Genomic DNA, 19,538 nt, shown 5'->3' with positions numbered 1-19,538 from the left:
AAATAGATGATGAAACTAGGAATACAGATGTCAGTAAAAATATTTGTCTTACAAACATGAGGAACAGAGTTTTGATCTGTATTATGCATGTAAAATAGCCAGGCATGGTAACATTTATCTGTAATTCAAGTATTGGGGAAGGATGAAGACAAGAAAATCAAGAGTTCAGTGGCCAACCAGTATAACCTAATCTGCCAGTCACAGATTCAATGGGGACCCTGGGCCAAAAAACAAAGTGAAGTTGGATAAATGAAGACACACAGTGTTGACCATGGAGTCCACATACACTTGCAGCTATATGTACACACATCCATACCCACACACAAAATATATTACATTATATATATTATATTTTATATATGCATGTATATGTGATGGTTCATAGGATGAACACCAATTTCTGGGTGGTAGTTAACATGCTTTAGTCATTTTATCATGCATTTAGTTTTATAAACTTTTGTACATATTGTTTCAGTTTTCAAAAAAGGGGGGAGAAAGAATTTAGTAAAATGAACAGTTAAAGAATGCCAAGTACCTGGTTCTATTCAGAGGTCGTTTAGGCCTGACACTTCAAATCTTAGTAAGTAGCACCTGCGAGGAAGAACTCAGTTTATCTGAAATGCAAGGGCCCTCCTCTGTCACTGTTGTTTGTTTGATATTTGACACTGTGAATGTTATGACCAACTCAAACAGCAATAGCTGCCCATAATGTTTAGAACAGAGTTATGTAAGTAGAACTGAACAAATGGCAAAAGGCTAGAAGAAATAACTTTCCAGGAGAACAAATTTGAAATTTAGTTTCTTAGCTTCCATTTCTGTGATGAAGCACCATGACTAGAAGCAACTTGTGGAGGAAAGGGTTTATCTCATCTCACAGAATACACTTTTCCATTCAAGGAAGTCTTGCAGGAAGTCAAGGCAGCAACTGGTGCAGAGGCCATGGAGCAACACTTTTACAGGCTTGCTCTTCATTCACTCTTCCCGCCTTGTTTAGCATATTTTTTTTCCCCGTTTTTTGGTTTTTCGAGACAGAATTTCTCTGTGTAGTTTTACTGCCTGTCCTGGAACTCGCTCCTTGTGGTCTTGAACTCACAGAGATTCAACTGCCTCTGCCTCCCGAGTGCTGGGATTAAAAGTGTGCGCCACCACCACCCAGCAAACATGCTTTCTTATAGCACTCAGGACCACCAGCCCAAAGGTGTCACTGTGATCAGTGAACTTGGCCCTCCTATTGCAGTAAATAATCAAGAAAATTCCCACAGACTTTCCCATGGGCCTATTTTCTCAAGTAAAGTTCCTTCTGAAATGACTCCAGTTTGTGTCAAATTGATGTAAAACTAGCAAGCACGGTATTAAAAATAGAGAACACATCAATGTAGAATACAATAGCAATCACTTTTCCACAGAGATGTTTTGAATACATCCATATCAGCTTAACATGTTTTTTTTTATAAGAAACCCCTTCCCTCTCAGCTTTTCCTTCATAGCACATATACTTCTGAAGTGCATGGTGCTTTATTTTTTTTATTATTTTTTTTAATTTTTTTTTATTATTATTTAATATATTTTTTTTAATTTTTTTTATTCTTTTTTAATTAAAATTTCCACCTGCTCCCCGTTTCCCATTTCCCTCCCCTCCTCCTAAATATTGCCCCCTCCCCCAGTCCCCTCCCCCTATCCCCACTCCTCTTCTCCTCCCCCCACACCATTCCCCCTCCCTCTCGATACTGGAGAGCAGTCCAAATTCTCTGCCCTGCGGGAAGACGAAGGTCTTCTATCTATGTCCAGGAAGGTGAGCGTCTAAACAGGCTAAGCACCCACAAAGCCAGTTCATGTATTAGGATCGAAACCTAATGCCATTGTCCTTGGCTTCTCATCAGCCTTCATTGTCCGCCATGCTCAGAGAGTCCAGTTTCAACCCATGCTTATTCAGTCCCAGACCAGCTGGCCTTGGTGGGCTCCCAATAAATCAGTTCCACTGTCACAGTGGGTGGGTGCATCCCTCGTGGTCCTGATTTCCTTGCTCATGTTCTCCCTCCTTCTGCTCCTCATTTGGACCTTAAGAGCTCAGACCGTTGCTCCAAATTGAGTCTCTGTCTCTACCTCGATCCATCGCCAGATGAAGGTTCTAAGGTGATATGTAAGATATTTATCAGTATAGGATAGGGTCATTTCAGGTTCCCTCTCCTCAGTTGCCCAAGGTACCAGCTGGGGACATCTCCCTGGACACCTGCGAACCCCTCTAGAGTCAAGTTTCTTTCCAACCCTAAGATGGGTCCCTTAGTTAGGATATATACTTCGCTGCTCCCGTATCCTCCCTTCCTATATCGTACATGGTGCTTTAAATAGAAGTGTGGTTGAAGATTAATTATAAGAGTGATACAGAAAGACGTTTAGCTTCACAGTGACAAAAGTGTAAATGATCCATCTGCATTAACACCAATGTAAACACTTTTCTCAGATCTCTATCTTTCTGTCCCATCTCTTTCTCTTCCTCTTTCTGTCTCTTATTCTCTTGTCCCTTCCTTCCTTCCTTCCTTCCTTCCTTCCTTCCTTCCTTCCTTCCTTCCTTCCTTCCTTCCTTCCTTCTTTTCTCCCTTCCTCTCCCCTTCCCTCCCTCCCTTCCTTCCTTCTTTCCTTCCCTCTTTATGCCTTCCCCTAATTTGTTTGTTTTTGGAAACACTCATAAAATTCTTGTGATTTTCTAGGCATGTGTAATTTATGAGTAGAAGACCGATTCATGAAATGTTATGTCAAGAACAGTTTTGGCAACTGATTTTGTAGGTAGTGACAAGAGAGTAGTCAAAAGTGGACGTGACAATAAGGCCTTGGGGAGGAAGTTACAGTTAAACTAACTCATGAAAGGTTGTGGCCACATGGCTGTGATATAAGGATATTTGCAGATAGCTGTGTCTAAAACCAACAGAGAGTAAAGTAGTGGAACATACTGAAAGATTGTACTTGATGCCTGGCTGGAAATTTCCAGGAGGAAGGAAAAGTAGGGGAAAAGCAGAGTGAGAAGCATAGCCATGGAGCTGGCTTCAGAAAACACATGTTCTTGGCCTTCACTCACACCCAGAGACTTGTGCTAGGCCACAAAAAGCTGTTCGGGTCACCCCACACTTGAATTTAATGTTGGAGAGTCCTGTTCAGGTGAGCAATCCGAAGATGATTTGTGCCAGCACTGAAGAGGGGACAGAATGAGCTAGAAGCAAAGAGAACAGTAGGCCTTTCGTGGCAACTCACTAAAGAGTAGGGTTAACCAAGATCTCTAAATGACATTCAGCTGAAAAGACTCCTCGGCCTGGAGCTGATTTAGTCCAGAAACATCATCACTGTCTTTTTCTTGCTCTGAATGCCTTTTGAGACAAGTCTAAGTAGCATTCCTCCTAAGACTGTGAATTCTTCTGAAGTCATTCTTCCCCAGTTGTATAGGTCTTGCTGCATGGCATTAATAAATGTCAATTTTCTACCTTCCTGTGTATTTTATGCCATATGTGGATATTTAATTTTTTAAGTAAATGTAATAAGAGACCATTCTATTTTGGCACAAATAGTTGCTGCATTTCTTCCTGAAGCAGTATGGTGTCTTGTTTCAAAGCTGTGCCCTGATTTATCGGCCACATCTTCTACTGATGAACATTAGCGCTTTTCCAATGTCTGCAAACATTGCCCCCAATGGATATCCTTGCATATTTTCCCTTTCATGCATGCAAAATTATATTTCTAGTATAATCTCTTGAGATTTTCTTAAGAACAGATTATTTGCATTTTAATTTTGATTGACATTGCCAAATTGCCCTTCAGAGAAGTGACAGGTGATGTTTAAAATGCATTTTAGCAGCTGTAGGAGATACATTTCACTGATCTTGGACAGTGTACTATAAGCTAAAAGTAAGAAACCCAATTCAAAGCAAGATAAACAAGTATTATCTACAGGATGACATAATAAATCTAAGGTGTAACTTAACTAATAAAGAATCCATAATACATTAACCCATACACTGCTATATTATATAGTATAGAAGGGAAAACACAAAAAAACAGAATAATGGAAAATATATTTTTTCTTCACTTTAGGAATTATTTTGTATTATATTGCTGTTATTGTATTGTTTTATTACTAATTATATTATAAATAATTATATTACAAATACTTATAACAGTTTTTAATGTATCATATTGCTAGTAACTAAGCTAAAGATTGCATCAGATTTAAAGATTGAATGCAAAAGATGGCAAGAACATGTGGATAAGTGAATGTTATATATTATATAAGTGAACATTTGATAAGTGAATATTGTAAGTAGAAAAAAATTGGAGTTATTTAATTCCAAAAGGGAAGTTCTTGGTCCATGTGAGGAATGTTGTATTTCTCTGAAACAATTTTTGTTTGAGTGAGAAAAATTATTCATTTTATTTTTAGCAGGAGTATCTCCATCATAGCTTCTTACATAGCCCCCATGTGAAAGGCTCTCCTTGAATGCTGTTTGTCCATTCGTCCTATCCTTTCATGGAATAGCTTTCATTGAGAACATCTATTGGTAAAACACTACTAAAAATTGGAAAACATTTTCAAAAGCTTCCCAGAACTCCTTGTGCCACTAGGCAATCTTTGATTGTTTCTAGGTCATGGTTCCATCACTTGTTGTAATAGACCATAGTTAATTACTTTCAAATGGATTTAATAAGGGGGAATTAGATAATATCTTTGAACTTTGTTTAATCTCATTAAATTTCTCATAAAAATACACATCCAAATGCAAAGTTGATGTTACTGCTTTTCTTCATTGTATTGACAGAATTATGACTGCATATGTTACTAACTTTTTTATTAACACATAGATACATATTTAATTTTCAATGTTTACTGAAACTACTTTTCATATGTTCTTTTAAAATCTCAAATTGGGGCTTTTGCCAGCAAGTTCTTCCTATTATTTACAAAATAATCAGAAGTCATATTTCTTGAGGACATCATGTGAAATAATAATATGTATACATTTCAGTCATTTTGAAATCATTTCATGAAAGTTACTAAGAATCTATTATTTTTACAAGGAAGAATGAAAAATGGCTCACTTCTGCCCAAACTGTTAGAAGAGAGAAAGGTTGTTAGAAATCTATAGACAGCCTCTGCAAACAATGTCCACACTGCACCATGTTTTGCAGCAAAATGACTGTTTCCATTCAAGGCTCTCAAATCCCCAATGTAATTAAAATCATTTAATATGCTACATTAGGAGAAAAATGCTTTTGACTCATTGTCAATGAAAAATACTGTACAAAGTCAAAAGGCTCAATTGCGCTTCATTATGAGCAAATGATCTTCTAGTTTCATTTGTTGTTTTAATATTTTACCTGAGTCAGTCTATGAATATCAAAACACCCAGACAAGTCTGGGAAAAAGTGAAGTTTCAGTCGGGATAATTGTGTGGATGTTTCATAAACAGTGTAGTGTCGAGGTAGCATAGTGCCATGTGCAAGAAATGAGATGGTACTGGCTGGTATAAGACCTACACTACCAATATATTTGAGGTGTACTCCATGGCACCCCCACATAAATGTCCCAAAAGAAAATGTCACTATTGTTTTCTCGGCATTTGCAATAAATTCTCAATCATTATCCTGGCAATATTAGTAATAAAAAGGAAAGCAAAAAACTAGTTAGTGTTTATGAAGATAGCTTGCTCACTGTAAAACTACACCTATATGAAAGGAGACAGAGACAGAGACCCACATTGGAGCACCAGACTGAAATCCCAAGGTCCAAATCTGGAGCAGAAGGAGAGAGAGCATGAGCAAGGAACTCAGGACCACGAGGGGTGCACCCACACACTGAGACAATGGGGATGATCTATCAGGAACTCACCAAGGCCAGCTGGACTGGGTCTGAAAAAGCATGGGATAAAACCGGACTCGCTGAACATAGTGGACAAGGAGGACTGCTGAGAAGTCAAGAACAATGGCACTGGGTTTTGATCCTACTGCACGTACTGGCTTTGTGGGAGCCTAGGCAGTTTGGATGCTCACCTTACTAGACCTGGAAGGAGGTGGGAGGTCCTTGGACTTCCCAAAGGGCAGGGACCTCTGACTGCTCTTAGGGCTGCTGAGGGAGGGGGACTTGACTGGGGGAGGGGGAGGGAAATGGTGGCTGGGAGGAGGCAGAAATCATAATAAAATAAATAAATAAATAAATAAACTACACCTATATCCAAAGAAATTTCAAAGAATTTTACTACACTCAAAGAAAAAATTAGTGACTTCGAGATAATCAGGATTGTCAGTTTCACATCTTGGCTTTTTGTGGGGAGGTTTTGATACATTAAATCCTTATTAAGTTTGTGATTGGAAGCCAAGTTGTAGTTTGAACTAATTTCAAACATCTGCTCCATGACATTGCTGTAAGCATCTCCCACCACGTGAAATCAAGCTTCAGGTATCTACAACAACTCGAAAGTTTATTGAAAGCATTTTTTACCTTTTCCCTCTTTGACCACAGTAGTCATTTCATCATAACATGTGCAATTAAGCATGAACAGCACAAATGCAGTGAAATTGATAGGATTCTCATTTGAATCTGCTGAGTGCTATTATTGTTTTGCATATATGCCTGACTGCTGTTGACAGAGACCTAAGGATATGAGCTGATTATTCTAAGATAGAAAAGTTAATTTTGATTTGTTATTATTTTAATAATATTGATGTCCTCAACAAGTAAATTATAGACCTCTTGGGGATTGGATCACACAGTTCAAAAGGACCGTACTTTGGTTGGATCAAAATCTAATATTTGGTTGCAGCAGGCTCCAGAAATACAGGGTTTGTTTTAGTTGTTTTCTAATAAAATAAAATAAAATAAAATAAAATGCTATAGTGAGAGAGGATCAAAGAGAATATAGAGAAGGGAGAGCATCCTGTCACCATAGTCTTTGGAGACATTTTCTTCTTTCCCTCCTCTTATATTAAAAATAGATTTCTTCCTTCTATACTATATCTTGATTACAGTTTCCCTTTTGTCTACTACTCCTCCCAGTTCCTCACTACCGCTCCTCCCATCCAGATTTACTCCCTTTCTGTCTCTCATTAGAAAATAACAGGCTTCTAAGAGATAACAACCAAACACAGAACAAAAACCACCACACTGAAATTGAACAAGGCAGCCCAAGGGAAAATAAAAGGGTCTTAAGAGCAAAACAAGAATTAGAGACCCACTCCTTCTTATACTCAAGACCCCATAAAAATACTAAATAACTTAAGGAAATGTTTAACATCCTTAGTCATCAGAGAAATGCAAATCAAAACAACTCTGAGATTCCATCTTACACCTGTAAGAATGGCCAAGATCAAAAACACTGATGACAACTTATGCCGGAGAGGTTGTGGGGAAAAGGGAACACTTCTGCATTTCTGGTGGGAATGTAAGCTGGTACAACCCCTTTGCATGTCAGTATGGTGATTTCTCAGAAAATTAGGAAACAACTTTCCTCAAGACCCAGTAATACCACTTTTGGGTATATATCCAAAGAATGCTCAATCGTGCCACAAGGACATGTGCTCAACCATGTTCGTAGCAGCTTTGTTTGTCATAGCCAGCACCTGGAAACAACCTAAATGCCCCTCGACTGAAGAATGGATAAGGAAAATGTGGTACATTTACACAATGGAGTACAACACAGCAGAAAAAAAATAACGACATCTTGAATTTGCAGGAAAATGGATGGAACTAGAAAACATTATTTTGAATGAGGTAATCCAGACACAGAAAGACAATTATCACATGTACTCACTCATAGGTGGTTTTTAAACATAAAGCAAAGAAAGAAAACCAGCCTAAAAAGCACACTCCCAGAGAACTTAGACAACAATGAGGACCCTAAGAGAGACATACATAGATCTAATCTACATGGGAAGTAGAAAGTAGAAAAAGACAAGATCTCCTGAGTAATTTGGGAGCAGGGGACCTTGGGGAGGGCTGAAGGGGAAAGGGGAGAGGCAGGGAGGGGAGCAGAGAAAAATGTAGAGCTCAATAAAAACCAATAAAAAAATACTAAATCAAAGAAGGGTGCAAAGGGGAAAGGACTTGGAGAAGAGGAGGGAGAGGAAGCAGTGGTAGGGTTATTAGAAAAAAAAATACTAGGCTGAAAGCTAGAGGACCTGGTGCAAATCCGTGTCAGTCAGTCTTATGCTTGTTGCTTCAGTCTCTGTGAGTTAATATGAGATTTGTCCATGTTGATTTAGAGGACCTTGTTCTCCTGGTGTCCTCCATACTCTCTGGCTCTTCCATTCCTTCTGACTCCTCTTCCCTTTGGTTCCCTGAGCTATCCCTGAGGGGAGGAATTTGATGGAGACACCCCATTTAGCTATGTGTTCCAAGGTCTCTCTCTTCGCATAGTATCTGGTTGTGTCTTTGTATTTGTTCCAATCTGCTACAGGAGGAAGTTTCTCTAATGATGGCTGAATAAGGCACTGATCTATAGTCTCTGGGCTACTTGCTCTTTGGTTCTTGGTCACCCAACCAGAATCGGGTATGGGTTCTATCTTGTGGAGTGGACTGGACCTTACATCAAATCAGACATTGGCTGGCTAGTCCCACAAGCTTTGTGCCACTATTGCACTAGCACATTTTGCAGAAAAAAATAGCATTGTAGATCAAAGGCTTTGTGGCTGGACTGGTGTTTACATTTCTCTTTTGGTAACCTGCAGAGTACCTTCCCATACCAAAGACACCATAATATGATGGTGAAGGTTATATGTGGGCAGCAGCTCGCTCTCTCCATGTTCAATGAGTTGCATAGATGTGGTCTTTTGTAATGGAACCTCCTGTCCATTTGATGAGAGCAACATATTCTTTTAGCAACTACCTAGGCTGTTTGGGGATTTCTATGGGATCCCTTTGGCCTACAACTCAATAGGATATAACCCAGTCCTAGTACTGGAAGCTTTGTTTTGTGGTAAGAGATGGCCAATTGGGACTTGGGAGGTTTTCTTCTTACCCAAGGGAGACTTGGGAAGAAAACACAAGATGCAGACTTACAGACAAATTGAGAAGATGCTGTCCTGAATTATTCTACCCAGTACTTAATGCTGTTTCACACACTCAAATTCCTCTATGAGTATGAAGTCTTCTTGCTTTATGCTTACTTTTTTTAAGTCTCAAGGTCCTGTGATTTAAAAGTTTTCACAGGTAGAATTTAAAAGAAGTGACAGAAAACTCATGAGGCCAAATGACTCTTGGGAGTACCTGAAAAAAAGCATTCACACAACATCCAGAGCATGTGAGGCTGGGGAGATAAAGTGCTTACTGTTCAAGCATAAGGACCAATGTTTGGCTCTCCAGAACCCACAAAGAAAGCTAAAAGGCATTGCAGTCATCTGTAATCCCAGCATTTAGGACAGACAGAAAGCCAAAAGGAATTGAAACCACCTATAATCTCAGCATTTAGGACTCAGACAGGGGTGTTGTAATATGAGTGACAGGGCTGCGTCCCCGGCACCCAGCTGCCTGCATGGCTAGCTTATGCCCCGAAATAATTACACGGAAACTGTATTCTTTTAAACACTGCCTGGCCCATTAGTTCCAGCCTCTTATTGCCTAGCTCTTACATATTGATCTAACCCATTTCTAATATTCTGTGTAGCACCACGAGCTGGCTTAACAGGAAAGATCTTAACCTGTTTCAGTCTGGAGTGAGAGAATCATGGCGACTCCCTGACTCAGCTTCTTTCTCCCAGCATTCTGTTCTGTTTACTCTGCCTACCTAATTTTCTGTCCTATTAAAGGCCAAGCAGTTTCTTTATTACTTAACCAATGAAACAACAGATAGAAAGATGATCCACCTCCATTATTTCCCCTTTTTCTGTTTAAACAAAAAAGAAAGGCATTCACTTTGACATAGTAAAATTACATATAACAAAACAGTTATCAAGCAAGAATTACAGTTACAATATTTATATCTATTTTATTCTTTATCATAACTAAGGAAAACTATAACTATAACTAACCATTCTTCAACTCCATCAAAGACTCCAGAAGGATATAATATTACCTAAGCAAACAAGAAGTCCAAAACTCTAGAAATGACAGAGACATCTTGCTGCCTGGACAGTCACCCAAAGTTCTTTTGTACCGTTGGGGCATCCGTCTTTGGCCTTCACACCCATAGTATCCAGCAGACTCTTCCATGAAGCAGGAAATTTCCAAAGACAGTTCAGTCACTTTCTGCTGTGTCCTGCAGAATGCCTCTCAGACTCTTTCATGAATCAGGAACCCTGAAAGACCATCTCACCTTTAGGCAAGTTCAGCAGTCCTCTCTCTGTGGGTTCTTCACGTCCAGTTTATGCAACAGTCCAGACAAGCTCAGTTTCTTACCCAAATGGCTATCAAACTCCATAAGGAGCCTCTTTGATGCCCGTCTTCTTCTTGAAGTAGATTGGTGCTGTCAGGAGCAAATGTTTCTCATTGTCATAAAAAGCCCTAAATTATTAAAACATTTAAATGCCATATTCTGTAGCCTTTGAAAGATATGAAGAATGCCTATCTGAAATATATCTATGCATATCTAGAAAATCTAACTAACATGACTACAAGCTTTACTATTATCGATGATTATCCATTAACAACCTATATTTCCTAATTATACATTACATTTTAAAAATGAACTTCACAATCACAATACCTTAATCAGTATTAGAAGTACACATACATATAACAAAATTGATCTTACAATCCATACCAATGTAAATTATTCATATCTATATCATATCCCCCATTAAATGTAAAAGAACATTTATAAACAATATTTGGGAATATGGGCGCAGTTATTTCTCTCCAAACTGCTTCCTGCTGAATGGGGGCGCTGTTATTTAGGTCTTTTATGGTATAACCTGTGTGGTAGATTCATCTCAGTTGGCAGTTGAGTGAAGTAATTTTTTGAGGGTGTTCACAGCAACCTTTCAGGAGGGCGTCATACCATATTGGGATAGAAGAAATCCACAGGGTCTCATCCTCTGTGAAAACAAAAGAAGACCCTCTCCAAAGCATCATATCCTTAGGCCCAAATTCTGAAGTCATAATACCCTTATATCCGTTCTGGTTCTGCTTGGCAGCCCATAAAATGAAATGTCTCTCTGTACTTAGCTCCTTTACAGACAAAAATTTTAAAGAAAACACAATGTACATAATCCAGACTCTCTGTGAATTTTCCATTTTTACGTGGCTTATTTTTCTTTATTTCTTTTAATCTATAGCTATTTGTACTCTGTGTCTTTAAAGACTTTATCCCCTATTTTTTTTTAACGGCATTACCTTTATTCTCTCTCTCTATTGTTTTTTCTCTCTCTCAAGCCTACGTACATTCATCCAACACTGTGGTCTTTTATGTCTGAATCTGTTTTATTGTGAATCTGTAATTTTTTTTACTATCCAGGAGCATTTCTTAAAATGTTAAGCACTTCTTAAAAACTTTTTTTTTTTTTTGGATTTTTTGAGACAGGGTTTCTCAGTAGGTTTTGGTTCCTGTCCTGGAACTAGCACTTGTAGACCAGGCTGGCCTCGAACTCACAGAGATCTGCCTGCCTCTGCCTCCCGAGTGCTGGGATTAAAGGCGTGCGCCACCACCGAGTGGCACCATGTACAGGTAATATGGTACTTCCTGTTTGTTGCCAGTCTAAACCTTAACTGCGCTGTTGTTATGGTAATTACGGTTGTTCCTGCCTGAGACCAGCACAGTTCAGCACAGCATAGCTGAGCCCTCCTGCCTCAGAGCCATTTGGTGCCCCTGAGCCACTCACAGTTCCAGACACACAGCAGTCCACATTGCCATCAAGCAAGCCGTAGCACTTTACTCCAAATGCTCCATTCAAAGACTCTGTCTCCCGCAGGAGCCAGACAGAGATCGCAATGGTGGCACAGCCCAGAAAGCCAGCATTTTAAAACAGCCAGTTTTTTCCTATTGCTGAGTCAGGACAATTTCTTTGCCGCACACAACCCACAAACAGCAAAAAGCTGTCTTAAATTCTTTCTCTGTCCTTTTTAAGCCCTCTCAGGTTTTACGTGGAGTTCATTACCACTCTGGGCGCCACTCTGTTGTAATATGAGCGGCAGGGCTGCGTCCCCGGCACCTGGCTGCCCGCATGGCTAGCTTATGCCCCGAAATAATTACACGGAAACTGTATTCTTTTAAACACTGCCTGGTCCATTAGTTTCCAGCCTCTTATTGCCTAGCTCTTACATATTGATCTAACCCATTTCTAATATTCTGTGTAGCACCACGAGCTGGCTTACCAGGAAAGATCTTAACCTGTTTCAGTCTGGAGTGGGAGAATCATGGCGACTCCCTGACTCAGCTTCTTTCTCCCAGCATTCTGTTCTGTTTACTCAGCCTACCTAATTTTCTGTCCTATTAAAGGCTAAGCAGTTTCTTTATTACTTAACCAATGAAACAACAGATAGAAAGATGACCCACCTCCATCACAGGGGATCCCATGAACAAGCTGGCTAGCCAAACTAGCCAGAACTGGTGAGTTCCAGGTTCTCTCCGATCCTGGATCTAAAAATAAAGTAGAGAACAATCAAGAAAGGCACCAGGTATCAACCTCTGGCCTGCACATGCACATGCACTCATAAGTGCACTACACATGCACACACACACACACATGAACATACACCAAAACAGAGTTTTGAAAAGTTCTTTTCATCTTTTATAATTGCAGGTGTAATTTTTAAGTCACAAGTTGGAGAAAGAATTTAGTATATATAATTCAAAGACAGATTCCATGGAGCTCACGACTACCCTGCAGTGCTATGCAAATATTTGTGGGTTGGTGTAGATGTATATTTGTGAATTGCTTCTCTTAGGTCTCATTAGGTTCTTGGGGAGCTGTTTCTTCAGAGTTGGATGAGGTATAAGTTGCCTCGAGATCAAAGGAACTAACCCTTTGACTTGCAAATGAACCAAAAAGGAAAAAGGGGGGTGAGTTTGGAGTACCTCAGGAAGTGGAAGGGTCTGGCATTCTCCCAGGGACTAGTACTGAGAAAGGAAACTTCATGACAGCCTAGTCACCAGGGAAATGGGAAAAGGTTCTATTGGAGTGGAGATTGATGGATGGAGAGAGGAAAGTTGGGCCTGATACCAAAAAGAAGTTTCTAGCATCAGTCAGCTGTGAAACAAAATGGACTTCCTTTTTCCTACATGTTCTTCCAAGCCTCATAAATCCTCAGCTTGTTTCTCAACCCATATCCTGCAGAATGAAACCAGAAGAGCAGCCCTACTTCACTCTGGACCAGTGATACCAGGAATACAGCTGGTGAAAAATCCTATGATCTTTCCCAAGGTCCACACTGGGCCCCCAGTTGCCTCTAAGTGCTGCTGTTGCCCCAGGTTTCTCTGAATCCCCACTAATAGGATTACAGAGCACCTTGGTGATCACTTTTAAATCTCTTCCACTAGAAGTTGGATAGAGTTGGCTGACCTGTGCTGGGTTTGCTGCTGCATTGACCTAATGAGAAGGCTGTTGTCTTAGAGGGACTAATGTGATGAATCACTATGACAAAACGTACCTTGGAGAGGAAAGGGCCTAATTTCACTTAAACATCTATATTACTGTTCGCCAAGGGAAGTCAGGTCAGCAACTCAAGCAGGGCAGGAACCAGGAGGAGGCAGGAGCTGATGCAGAAGTCACAAAAGAGTACCACTCTACTGGCTTGCTCATTCTGCTTTCTTGCAGCACCCAGGACCACAAGTCCCAGGATGTCACCATCCACAGTGAATAAACCTCTCCCACTTCAATCTCAAGTCAAGAAAATGCCCCCACAGATTTCTCCACAGAACAATTAGTGAGGAATTTTCTCAGTTAAAGTTCCCTCTTCTCAACTGCCTCTAGCTTGTATCAAGTTGACATAAAACTAGTCAGAGTAGCTTCTCTGCTTCTCTCATTTGTTGAAATAAGCAGACTCTTCCCCAAATGTTTCCCCCATAGCAATGGCAGAGATGCAGGGAACCAACAGAAAACTTCAAGCTTACTCCTGTGACAAGCACATTGTCGTTTGTGCTCAAGTTAACAAGTCATATGACCAAACCCAAAGCCACATGACCAAGCAGTATATTCCTCCTTTTTAGAGAGAGAGTAGCTGCAAAGTCACTTTGGCTTGGATATGGCCAAGAGAAGTATCAGAGGCAAAATGCAGTCAATATGTCAGTGTTGATGAAGTCAGCTCTTAGTATATCATCAGCTACCCATCTGTGAGTTGCCCAGTTCATGAGAACCAAGCTTGAATGACCGATGTCATTCAGGAGAGGGTAAGATGGGGGGGGGGGATCAATCCCTGGTTAATTTAGTTTCTGCCTCACTGCTCTCAATAACACACCATGTGCATGTTCAGTATATAAGATCCCAGACAAAAGCACCTTCGTTGCACCCGTTCATACAGACCAGAGTTTGCAATATAAGAATCTTCAGTGATTTGTCCCAGGGGAAACGCTCAAAGGGCACATGTAATTCAAAGTGAGCTCTTGATATAGATAGCATGTTGAGCCCAATTTTGTCGGTTATCCCACACAAAAAGAAAAGAAGTTCTCCATTTTTCAATGTTTACAGCTTAAATAACCTAAAATTCTGCCAACATTGCCTGTGATAGCACCTGTCTGGTTGGCTTTGCAGGTCTGTGCAACTCGGCTGATAGCTGGATGATTGTGCCCAACATCAAGCAGAACCACTACACTGTGCATGGCCTCCAAAGTGGCACCAAGTATATCTTCATGGTCAAGGCCATCAACCAGGCAGGCAGCCGCAGCAGTGAGCCTGGGAAGCTGAAGACGAACAGTAAGTGCTGTGAACTCAGCTGAGCTGTCATCTCACATTTGCTCATCTCGTAGCTAACACTCCTCCTCCTTGCTTTTCTTTTTCCTCTTCTGTCTTGGGCATCACCGACAGGCTCAGAAAAAGCAAGAAAAGAGCCAGTGTGAAGTGCTGACGTTCCCAGAAGCTACCTCTGGGTGTCAAAGTTGATTCTGCGTCTTCTAGGTCATGTGGCCATTAGTTTCTTTGCATATAGTTGTTCTCATTTCTTGAGAAAACAGTCCTGAAGAAGTTCTTGTGAGAAATTGAACAGGTGCCTATAAGGCCTGATACAGAACACACTCTGTAAATGTTGGATAGGATTGTTTTCCATAGTAGAAAACAAGTTCATAACTCTTTCTTCAGAAATTCTTTGTTTTATTTCAAGTTATCTGTCTGGGTCTGCGATTCTCAATCATGGGCAATTTTGTCTTTCCTCCCACAGCCCCAGTCAATGTAGCATTTAATAATGTCTGGAGACATTTTCTTGCATTATCACAACTGAGGAGGATGCTGCTGGCATCAAATGAGTGGAAGACAGGCATATTAAAGATCAATGGCATAGAGGATAGCACTCAACACAATGGTGCAGCTTGTCCTTGTGTCTTGTGGTTCTGTCATCTTATTACTGCCACTGTCTCTGTCTACATGTGTTTTGTTTTAACCTCTTTTCTTCTTTACATCTTTTTGATCTAGAAATATTATGCTATGTCAATATGGTGCCATGTTGTGGGTTTGCCAGTCAACAGAAACAATTAATGAGTTCTCATGAGAAACTCTCATTTAACCATATCCTTGTCTCCCAGAGCATGGTAGCACATGATTTGATCTTAGGACAAGCGAAGGGTAGAAGAACTCTGGATTAAGCATGAGAAAGCTGAAGTTCTGCCACATGTTTTCCATGTGGCCGTGAGGCTTGTCTTTTTATATTTTTTTTTTTTTTTAGATAAAACCATTTCATTTTGTGGTGATTGTAGATTCCCAGAAAACCTGTAGCTATTACAGAGAGGCCTGTCTACCCTGTACTCAGCTTGCCCTAGAGTCAGCATCTTACATGACCCTGACTCATTTGTCACAACCTAAGAAGTCAACATTAGTACATTTCTGTTGCCTAAGTCCTAGGCTTTATGCAGATTTTACAGTTCCTTTAATAGGATCCAGTCTAAGAATTTGTCTCACATTTGGTGGTTCTTCACATTCTCCCCATTTTTTTAAGAGAAGATTTTGGTTCTTCATTTTTAAAACAGGAAAATTTAACCTCATTTATACGTTGATAAATTTGAAACAATTTTGAGAATATAAGAATAATATTACGCCATGCTTTGTTAACAGTCACGGAGCACATGAAAATTAACTTATACATACTTAGGGCAACAGCTTTTAATTACACTCGAACATGCATTTGATCTCTCAAGAACTGGTGGAGCTCCTAGCAAATTTTCGATGCTGTGCACCAGGCTGAGGACACTGTGACAACATTTAGCTCCTACAGATGGTCTTCTCTCAAGGAGATTGTAGACTGCTTAAGAAGACAGAACACTAAGCCTTAGTTATCATTGCATTTCTGAAGTCTGTAATGGCAGCAACTCATGAAAGTGTAGAACATTCAAAAGAACATCACTCTGTATAGCCATGGTAGCTTTTCAGGGTAAGGAAAGATTAAGGGATGTGAAGAAGAGAGAATATCCCATGACAAAGGAATAACATGTACAAAGGCCCAAAGAAATGATTATATCTGTGCAATAGAAAAGGAATCAGCATAGTAAAAATAAGACATAAGTGGACAGGTTAGCTGAACAATGAAGCTAGAGACAAAACCCGTATTGTAAAACTAGTGGTGCACACGTATAATTCCAGCACTCAGGACAGTGAAACAGGATCCCAAATTCCAGACCAGCTTAACCTTTGTTGTGGGACAAAGCCCAGTAACACCACACCATACAAACACCCCCACACACACACACACATACCAGTTTTAAAAAATATAAACTGGCTAAGCCTGTTCTCATAGGCCTGTAATCCTACCTACAGGAAGAACCTAAATTCAAGGCCAGCTTAGTCTACAGAACGAGTTCAAGACCAGCCTGAGCAATTTAGTGAGACCCTCTCAGATACGGCTTGGGATATTACTCAGTTGTGATCCAGCTGCCCTCACTCCCCCTGACTGACAGCGCAACTTCCTTGTGGTCTGTAATTGACAAGGATGTTTGTGTTCTTTCTGGCTGGTGGGTCTCCACAGAAGGAGTAGAGGTATAAAAGGTTGCCGGGCAAAATAAAAGTTGCTGTTCTTCCACCTGAAAAGAAGCCTCCGTGTCTCAATCCCGGCACCACCACCCCCACCCCCCGCCAGTTTTGGCTATCTAGGCTGCACTGGCTGCAGCACTCAGTGATAGAGTGATTGACTACAATGTGTGGACCCATGGTTCCCATCCCCAGCATCACAAAACAAAAACAAATAAAACCAAATGGTAAGCCCATTATGGGTCATGAAGCAGTTGGTTTTTTGAGAGCAGTGTTTGACGGGAGATAGGTTGACAGGTTTATATGGCAGGGACTGGATGAGGATTTAAGAAACATGATTTGTTACACTGTGATGTGGTGAAGGGATTAAAATGAAGGAAGACTGACAGCTGGGGAATGTGTCCAGAGATTATTATGAGAGTTGTCCAAGCAAAAGAATAGTAGCCAGGATAAGGTCATGTCCTCTGCAAATGGTCTGATGAATTAAGTTCTTTAGTAACACAATCATTAACTTCCTTCTCAAGCTAATTTGTCTTCATCGAAGCCAAAGCCTGAAAGTTGGTAAGAATGGACAGTGATTTGTTTTTTGAAAGACCTCTGTGGCCCAGACAGAATTGGCTCAATGAGAACACAAAGCTTGGGTCCCACTGAAGCTGGTGGGCCCCTGCTATGTGTGAGAGTGGCTGAGAGAGGGGGCTAAGGCAAGCAGGACACTGCAGGCAGTTATCCATTGCAAGTCCCTTCTTTCTGAACATTCTGCTGCTATTCCTCACTGGCATTAGGCCAAACAGCACTCAGGCCTACATAAATGGTGAGCTCCAAGATGGAATTTTTTTCCCTCCTCTGCCCATTAGTGTCAAATGATTTTTACTCACATTTGTCGTTCACTTGTAAAAATTGGAATATTTTAAGAGAGCGCATCTTTGTTCCCTTTTGGGCTTATTCCATGACTTATCCCTAACAGTTGCTGGCATGAACATCCATAGAGACTTTTATATTTTTACAAGTCAAGCCAAGTTTAAACTTTAAAATGTAAACTATAGGTATAATCCAGTAGGTCTGATAGCCTCTGAGAGCTACCTTTTCAGTCCTTGAGGGCTTTTTTTCTTCTTTTAAGTCAGATTTATATTCTTTTATCCTTTGTATTTAATTTATTTTTAGTATACAGATATCAATTTTATATCTAAGGATAAGCCCCCAAAATTAGAAGTTTAAGTTTATCGTAACACAAAAATGATACATTAGAAATAAATTTAAGACTGTATAAGACTTATGTTCAAACATCCACAGAACATTGAAGGTCTCAATAAGATACAAACGAGCAAAAAATTCTTTTGAGAATTTCAGATATGAGTACTGTATTTACATTATTCTTCCTCTCCCTCTTCTCCTTCTAATTCCTTCCATATCCTTCCCACCTTTTCTCAAATTCTTACCTTCCTATTCTTTAATTGTAAGTCTTATACAAACACATATGTATATGTGTATGTATGTGCATATATATGTATGTTTATAAATCCCATATGCTGAGATCATTTAATATTACTCACATGTGTTTAAGGCTGACCTCATTGGATTGGCTAACCTATCAGAGCGCTTGCCCTTAGAGAAGACTGATTCTCCCTTTCTCAACAACCATCAATTTGCCTCTGTCTCTCTTCGAAGGGTGAAACTTTGTGGGAAATTTCCAGTCCACATTGGCATGTCAACTGGCTTCCCTTTGATATCTACAGAAATATAAAACAAGGATCAGTAAACTGTAGTTCAAGGGCCAAATCTGAATACCTACATTTATAAATAAAGGTTTATTTACATCTACCCATACCCATTCATTTATCAATTTGTGACTACTTCCTCACTACAAAGACAAAGTCATAAAAGAAACCACATGGCCTACATAACTGAAAATATTTATTTTCTTACCCTCTGCAGAAAAAGTGTGCTCGTCACTGACCTAAAGGCAAAAATTTTTGAGGTTCTGGTGTTATGTTTAAATCCAAGCAGAGCCACCCATATTTAAGTGAACACAGTTCTCCATGAGGTCTCCAGCCCAAGCATGCATTGCTTACAGTCATATTTACCAGGCTTTTTTTTCTGTGATTCCATGGGACTTGCTACTGAGCAGAAAACTCTTTCTAACTGCAACAGTGGTTGAGAAGTTGGACAGTGTGTTATCACTACCAAATTGTAATGTTTCCTGTTTGAAAATGTTCTGTTCCTTATGTGGTAATAGCCAATTGGCTGTACTCAGTCCTAATATTGAAGTGACAGAGAAGTAACAGTTACATCAAAATTCCCATAGATGACTGTGCTAGGATTTTTAATGTTAAACTTTTCAAAACACAAATGTGAATAATGAAAAAGAATTGTATCTATTATACGTATTAATAAATCCAGAAATAGAAAACTTGAGCATTACTATCATTTACCCTTGCTGAAAAAAAATTTAAATATGTAGT

General features: G+C 39.9%; 1 protein-coding gene across 2 annotated transcripts in view; it reads left to right on the top strand.

Moving 5' to 3' along the window:
- Mid1 (midline 1) overlaps positions 1 to 19,538 on the top strand; it is a 363,047-nt gene that overhangs the window by 328,501 nt on the left and 15,008 nt on the right. For both annotated transcript variants that reach the window (XM_057760186.1, XM_057760184.1), the window contains exon 8: positions 14,662 to 14,823. In XM_057760186.1, coding sequence (XP_057616169.1) covers positions 14,662 to 14,823 — 162 coding nt within the window. The remainder of the gene's footprint in view (positions 1 to 14,661; positions 14,824 to 19,538) is intronic.

The sequence above is a fragment of the Chionomys nivalis genome, chromosome X, assembly GCF_950005125.1.
Source record: "Chionomys nivalis chromosome X, mChiNiv1.1, whole genome shotgun sequence".
Taxonomy (NCBI): domain Eukaryota; kingdom Metazoa; phylum Chordata; class Mammalia; order Rodentia; family Cricetidae; genus Chionomys; species Chionomys nivalis.
The sequence above is the reverse complement of the archived record's forward strand: the minus strand, read 5'-3'. Positions and strand labels throughout refer to the sequence as shown.